This window comes from Sycon ciliatum, chromosome 2 (assembly GCF_964019385.1).
Source record: "Sycon ciliatum chromosome 2, ocSycCili1.1, whole genome shotgun sequence".
Classification (NCBI taxonomy): Eukaryota; Metazoa; Porifera; class Calcarea; order Leucosolenida; family Sycettidae; genus Sycon; species Sycon ciliatum.
In genome coordinates this window covers 13,230,971-13,238,685 of record NC_088644.1, presented here as the reverse complement: position 1 = coordinate 13,238,685, position 7,715 = coordinate 13,230,971, and the positions used below count along the sequence as shown (strand labels likewise).

The following is a 7,715-nucleotide window of genomic DNA, read 5'->3' as shown; positions in this document are numbered from 1 at the left end:
GCTCGCCCTTGTATTCAGCTTGGTATTTGGGCACGGCAGCATGTCCGAAATGACAACCGACACAAACTGTCACCATGCATAGAGCATTAGAGGGGCATAGTCAAGTATTAGTTACCATGATTACTAATTGTAGGTAGATTCTACCCTGGGCCTGGTGCTTCGAGTACAGGCAGGGCTGATCACCAGATCACGATGGAGTGACCACTGAGCTGTCCTTCCTTGCTTTTGGAAGCCGGCTAGATGGCCATGCATGACGTTTGTCTTCACTCTATGCGAAGAAAAAAACAGTCAAATGGTCGATGATTCTTGATTTGTGAATGTGGCGCCTTCGCGATCCCGACTGGGCACCATGGAAACCCTTTCGCATCGTGGTGTGGTGAACGAGAGTTTTGTGGTGGTGGACAGCGACGCGAGGCATTCAGATAGAGTGACACTGACAGGCTCCGAGTCCGAGGTCCTGTCCTCATACTATAGTCATGACATAACTTCATAAGTATCACGGACGTTGTTTACGCTGTAGTGTAGATCGGCCATATGCGGCGGGAGATCTGACAACAGACAAGCCTTCCAGGCTAGGCACAGCATAGCCACGGGTTTTACGGAGCGGAAAATCTCATGCCACATAAAAGCCTTCTTCAGCCGCTGTTTCGACGACACAAAAATTTCTTGAGCACAGATTTTCTTGTTACGAAACTCGACTGATCCCATTTTCTTTTCCGAGGAACACAAAAGTACTGCTTGCTTGTCGAGCCCTTGTCGTTTGCTAGGATGGCGTCCACCGAGCGTCATGAGAAGGACATGGTACAGCGCGCTAAGTCCGAGCTGTCCAAAGGCGGTGCGTCGCCGCTAACGACACTCAGGAACAAATGCCTGACTCGCGGCGCGTCAGGTATCAAGGGTCTGGCCAGGTAAGCGATGCTGCAAGCGGGCACCATTATCAAGTCTAGTGCCACCCACAGGGCAATTTCGGGTATGGATGACTCGCTCCGAAACCGCTGAGCTAGTCCTGCAGCTGTCCTTCACCCGCTTTCCATAATAGTTATGTGCAATTGCTGTGTCGCTAGCCTTGCTTATAAAGTTATAGATGGCATGTACTGAGTACAGGGGCGTCGGAAGGCAATTTAGTGTGGTACGGTCAGCCATCTGAAGTACAATTCACTCGTGTGGGAGGGATGGCTGAGCCGAATTTGTTGGGAAATTAGAGCCCAAATCAGTGCATTTTATTGATTCACAGGGTACTTGAGGCAAATAGTGGTACGGTCAATACCGTATTGACCGTACCGTGTCCGACGCCCCTGGAGTATGCAGAAATATTATGGCTTCGTGTAAAGACAGGTACGCGCACGAGTGTGTGTGTGTGTGTGTGTGTGTGTGCTTCAGCCTTGCAAGCTGTTGAATGGTGCAATCCCAGCACAAGTTGCTATGGCTTCCAGGCGTGTGCCCCGCATGGGTTCCTGGGTGCCTGGAACCCCCCCCCCCCCTTGTTTCGCTCAAAATGCAGGATTTTGCTTCATTTTTCGAAAATTTTCCCGGGGAAGGCAAAGGGCACCGGCGCACGCGCCTGGCTTCTGCCGTAGCATTGCTATCATCGCCTCTGGCGATGGGCGTCAAAAGGTGTGTGTGTGGTACATGGTGTGTGTGTGTGTGTGTGTGTGTGTGTGTGTGTGTGTGTGTGTGTGTGTGTGTGTGTGTGTGTGTGTGTGTGTGTGTGTGTGTGTGTGTGTGTGTGATGCGGAATGAGTGTGGAGAAGAATGCTGGCCACTGATTATGGCGATGGGCGTCGAAAGGTGTGTGTGTGTGTGTGTGTGTGTGTGTGTGTGTGTGTGTGTGTATGTGTGTGTGTGTGTGTGATGCGGAATGAGTGTGGAGAAGAATGCTGGCCACTGATTACTGGAGTCAGGGGCGCCGGAAGGTATTTTTAGGGTGGTATGGTCAGCCTGATGACGTGACGCTGATGAGCACTAGCAAACAATGGTTACAACGGGCCCTGCCGATTATCGACACTGTATTCGCAGACTGGCATCTAAAACTCAACACAGAAAAAACAGAATGGATCCACCTCACCCACGACAGTGATGTCTGGAAGTCTTCCAAGCAACTGGGATCGCTGCTGGGGGATGTAGCGGATTGTGAGCGCCGGATACAGCTTGCCTCTACAGTATTTGGTAGAATGTACTCACTGTGGATCAGACGGGAGAAAATCAGCGAGAATCGGCGAATCAAATTATACCGTGCATTTGTGAAGCCATGCCTAACCTATAACTGTGCCACCTGGGGCATGACGAAGGCTCTGGCGAGTGAGATTGACAGATGCCACAGACGCCAGCTCAGGAGCCTCATTGGCATAAGGTTCCCGAACAGGATATCGAACATCAACCTGTACCAGCGCTGTCGGGAAGAGCCTCTGTCAGCCACCATCGAGAAGGCACGTATGCGGATGCTGGGGCATGCACTGCGACTGTCGCCGGACACCCCAGCACAGCAAGCCATGAGTGGGTACTTCACTCCACAGCAACGTGGGTACAAGGGCCGGCCCAGATTGTCGCTGGTCGGCACCCTGAACCAAGACCTGCTCAGCAGAGGCAAGCTGGGCCTCTCGAGCCGAAGCCATCTGGACGACCTGAGACAGTTTGCTGCGGATCGCAATGGATGGCGGCAGATTATCTGAAGGAGTCGCCACAACTGCCGGATATTGACATAGATAATGGACAGAGCTAGAGAACAGCAGCGGAAGCATGTATGGCACGGCTGTGCATGTTGTACGCGTATCTGTGTTATTATTATTATTATGGTCAGCCACGTGAAGTACAATTTACTCGTGGGGTTGGGTAGGCTCCTCTGGAAAATTTCGAAATAAATTTAGAGCCCAGATCATTGCTCTTTTTTGATTGACTGGGCACCTGGGACAAAGAGTGGCATGATCAATACCGTCATCGTAGCGTGTGCGACGCCCCTGATCTGATGTTGCACTTCTATCAAATATGTCACATACTTCAAATATATGTACATATTTTACAGTGGTTGAGAAAACAATATCCCAAGGCCATACATTTACAAGTTTCTTTTATACATTTTCACCATGGCCATACTGGGCACACATCAGATAGTGGATGGCTTGACATTCTACATATCTGCCAGTGCATCACTGCATGCCATGGATGATCAAGGGGCCAGTTGTCACACAGAATACCTGAGTGGAGTATGTGCCAGAGTAACGTGCCAGTCTGGATGGTAGCTAAGCGGCCCACTTTGCACGGATTGGCATATGTGGCTTTGTAGCCGGGTCCCATTCACTGTTTGGTTAGGATGATTTAGGGATGTGCAGAAGCTGATCAATAATCCTCTTCTTCCTTAAGGCGATTCAGACTACGGCCAAAATCACGCCTGACCTTGAATTTCCATGGTGATGCAGTCGTGTTTCAAATAATTATGCACAATCGCTGATCAAACATGGCTGAGTCGTAGAAACGTGGTCACAATTGGCCGTAGTCTGAATAGCCTATAATTTCTTTCAAACCAGTTAATAGCCTATAAGCCGACACATTTCTCGCTTCCCTTATTAAGCTTATCATCTTTCTACCACACTTCACAGCATCTGTACGAGTAGTACTCCATTTCTACGGTTGTTTGTCTTTAGTTTGATTGTTTCACCCTGAGCCGATATGGGCCATGCACACACATGTGTTGGGTTGACATTGAGAGAGTTTTGCTGCAGGAAAGGCTACATTATGAGTAGGTGTTTGCATAGGTAAAGTTCTTCCATATTGGAGACATGTTTGTAGTTGGTGGTGGTCTAGCATGGCATATCCGTGACCATTATACGATGTGTGCTAGCGACGTGGGGTTGTGTGTGGCAGAGCCGTATCTCTCACCCTTCATCATGTGATGCGTTTCTGCTGCTATCAGGTTGTTCCGTATCATGGACGACGATGGCAACAAACAGATTGACTTTACAGAGTTCAAGACGGGCATCGTCCAGTATGGACTGACATTCGACGAAACGGTACGGAGCCACCACTGCATCCCGGTCTGCTCAGCTGATTAATGGACTATTTTATTTTATTTCTGCCAGACTGTAATTTTGCAGCCGTCTTACCAACATGACAGGTGATATGTTACAACAGCAGTACATGACATTTATATATTGTAACAATCGTGTTAATGAACTTTAATTAGCGTATGACGTAGAGGAGTTCGGCTTCCGTTCTGTAGCTTGGACTGCAGGATGGGTGGGGGTGGGGGTGGGGGATACCGAGACTGAACAGCCTGGAGAGCATACTGACCTGGCTATTCTGGGATGCGAAGTATCAATTCGAGTACCCTGTGTATGCTGTTCATCCTCCCTGAGGACGTCTTTGCTTTTGTTCATGCATGCATCAATGACTGTGGACTTTTCTTCTCACTACCACTGCTGCATTCGATTCAGGAAATGAGGGAAGTTTTCGAGAAGTGTGACCGTGATCACAGCGGAACATTGAATTTTGATGAGTTTCTGCGAGGACTAAGGGTAAGTTGCCACTGTAACTCGGCTGTTGCGCCTGCATCACGGTACCGGTATTCGTATGTGCGTTATTTTATCCATGTGCGTGTGTACGCGTGTGTGTGTGTGTGTGTGTGTGTGTGTGTGTGTGTGTGTGTGTGTGTGTGTCCCATATGGTGCAGTGGTATGTGCAGCGATTTCCAATCGATAGGTTGCGGGTTCGATTCCCGACGATTATGGTCACACACGTCTTTCTTCTCTTTCTCAGACTCCTCCTGACTTTTCTTTAATTCTCCTGGGTGGTTACCAACAGCCAGTGCATGCCGGAGTATGTGGCCACGTGGTGTGATGTGTGTGTGCGTGAAAAAAATGAAAAAAGACCAAAAGTAGGGATTCACTGGCCAGAAAAAGCCACTTCATAGCTGTGTGGTGTAGACCAGGCTGAATAGTGGCGGTCAATTCTTCAGCCTTGCACGCTGTTGAATGGTGCAATCCCAGCACAAGCTGCTATGGCTTCTGCTGTAGCATCGCTATCATCGCCTCCGGCCATGGGCGTCCAAGGGGGTCCAAGGGGTGTGTGCCCATAATTATGGCACAGTAGTATGTGCAGTCGATTTCCAATGGAGAGGTTGCGGGTTCAATTCCCGACGATTATGGTCGCACACGTCTTTCTTCTCTTTCTCATTCTCCTAGCTCTTCTTTCATTCTCCTGGGTGGTTACCAACAGCCAGTGTATGCCGGAGTATGTAGCGTGGTGTGTGTGTGTGTGAAAAAAATGAAAAATAGGGATTCGCTGGCCAGAAAAAGCCACTTCAATCAGCTGTGTGGTGTATACCAGGCTAACAATAGTGGCGGTCAATTCATCACTGATCAGCCTTGCAAACTGTTGAATGGTGTAATCCCAGCACAAGTTGCTACGTCTAACATAGCTGTTTGCTATCATCGCTTCCGCGATGGGCAGGTCTGAGGTGTGTGCGTGTGTGTGTGTGCTAAACGTGGCTGCTTGAACAACATTGCTTGCTGTCACTCCTGCTCATGCAGTGTGGTTTTTCGGCGCGTTCGGGCTTGCTGTAACATTTGCATTGCACGTGCACCAGCATGGCTGAGGGTGTATTGTTTGTAGTGGCCATACAAACAATGAGAACAACTGCAGTTACGCATGCGACCCATGCATCATTGACAACATCTCAGCAGAATGTTGTAGTCACAAGTATACAGTGGCTTATGCAGCCCCTGGAGTGGCCGCACGTAACACATTTGGCTCTGCTTTGTTTCTCTTGGTTCACCTCTCAGCCTCCCATGAGCGAGGCCCGCCGATCGTTGGTGGTCAGAGCCTTTGCCAAGCTGGACAAGACAGGTGATGGAGTTGTTACTGTGGAGGACCTGAGAGGGTATGTTGGTAGCTACTCTTGCATGGTATAGTATTTAGACGCAAGCGATCCTGTCAGCATGTTTTTCATTGCTATTGTGAGGTGACTGCTAGTAGATAGGGTTCGCAGTCTTTTAATGGTCTTCCCGCTTTGACCAGCATTGACATTCGTCTCTGGTTGTCAATCATTGATTGACTCCATGAACAGGAATTAATTGTATGTTTATGTTGTGACCGTCTTCTTCACCTTGACAGAGTGTACAACGCCAGGAAGCACCCCAAATACCAGAATGGGGAGTGGGACGAGGATCAAGTCTTTATATCCTTCCTGAAGAGCTATGACTCACCGGATGATCCAGACGGCAGGGTTAGTGGGTGACACCCTAGTGACGTATACCGTCGGAGTAGTGGACATCTGCAGCTTAGTGTTGCGGACTGCAGTATATGCCAATATACACCCATGTACACGTGCACATCTCTCTCTCTTTCTCTCTCTCTCTCTCTCTCTCTCTCTCTCTCTCTCTCTCTCTCTCTCTCTCTCTCTCTCTCTCTCTCTCTTCTGATCATAAGACATCGGTGCTGAATGCAATCTTATCATTACGTAAAATCAACTAGCGCTGGACAATGGCATATATTCTACGTTCTTGAAGTATCATAAACAATACTGCACTTGTCTCTGAGCGCAAACACTGTTCCATTGGGGTGACTATTGAGGCATGAGTGAAAAATGCATAGCCGTACCCTCCTATTACAGAGCTGTGTCTCGACTGATGTTCGCCTACCTGTTTAGTCTATGTACTATTGCAAGACTATTGCAAGATGTGTGAGAGAGTGTTGACGATGTTCCTGTTGTGTTCATACTGGCATGCAGGTTGAGAGAGAGGAGTTCATGGACTATTATTCCGGTGTCAGCTCATCCATCGATAACGATGCCTACTTTGACCTGATGATGCGGACGGCGTGGAAGCTGTAAAGCTAGCGCACCGTGCACCCGCACAGCCGACGACCATGCACGTGAAGTGTGGCCAAGTGGCAAGAATCGTTCCAGTGCAATGCCCAGGCGAGGAGCTTATGTTTGGCAACAACACATGATGGGACCACCAAAAAAATCCGATTTCATTCTTCAACTACCGTGCTCAGTGCAAGCCGGCTTTCAATCTCACCAACACATTACGGCTGCTGCTTCTGCTGCTGCTGCTCTCTCCGGTGTACTAACATGACTGCTACTATCCATTTTGCCCTGTACATGCATGTCCACTGTACTAGCGGTGGTATGGGCTCTGTACTACTGTAGGGCTTCCGACCCCCATTAGATTTTGTTTACCAATCAATGGTGTTCTGTTTCCTTTCGGTCGTCGTTGTTGCTGGTGTGCACTGCTGTCACTGATCCGTAGAGCCCGGCTGAACACCATCTGTTGACACGGGTGGTATGCGTAGACCAAGCACCGTATACCGTAGGTGCGGCAGCAAAGCTGCAGTGCAGCCAGCTTGCACTCCATAGATTTTTCCCTAGACCTTACACGGCCTGTGTTGACGATGTCAAGCTTGCTGACAGTGCTTTAGTTTGTTTAAATTTTTTTGCTGATCATTCCATCTTTCCTGGATGCATCACTGGCGAGACTAGCAATGGTAATCCTATTATTTACAGTAGAGGGATGCACACGAATTGAGTGCTCCCGTCCTGTTGCCTACGATGGATCTCGTTGTTATTATTCCGTCACCTGAATTGTTATGCATCTGTTTGACAGCCTTTGAAATGATTCTATTGCCTTTGATGAAGTTCGACCAAAGTACGTTCCCCAAGATTTTACTGCTTGCAGGGGCACAGCCATGTTGTATTTCGGCTTGACCTTATGAACATGCTG

The 7,715-nt window shown here is 48.8% G+C and overlaps 1 protein-coding gene across 1 annotated transcript; it reads left to right on the top strand.

Moving 5' to 3' along the window:
* The first annotated feature begins 638 nt into the window (after nucleotides 1–638).
* Nucleotides 639–7,610, top strand: LOC135808803 (calcyphosin-like protein). The gene is made up of 6 exons (XM_065322029.1): nucleotides 639–908; nucleotides 3,908–4,004; nucleotides 4,428–4,508; nucleotides 5,775–5,872; nucleotides 6,106–6,217; nucleotides 6,722–7,610. Exons 1-6 carry the CDS (start codon nucleotides 769–771, stop codon nucleotides 6,821–6,823), a joined length of 630 nt encoding a protein of 209 aa, XP_065178101.1. The 5' UTR covers nucleotides 639–768; the 3' UTR covers nucleotides 6,824–7,610.
* The last annotated feature ends 105 nt before the right edge of the window (nucleotides 7,611–7,715 follow it).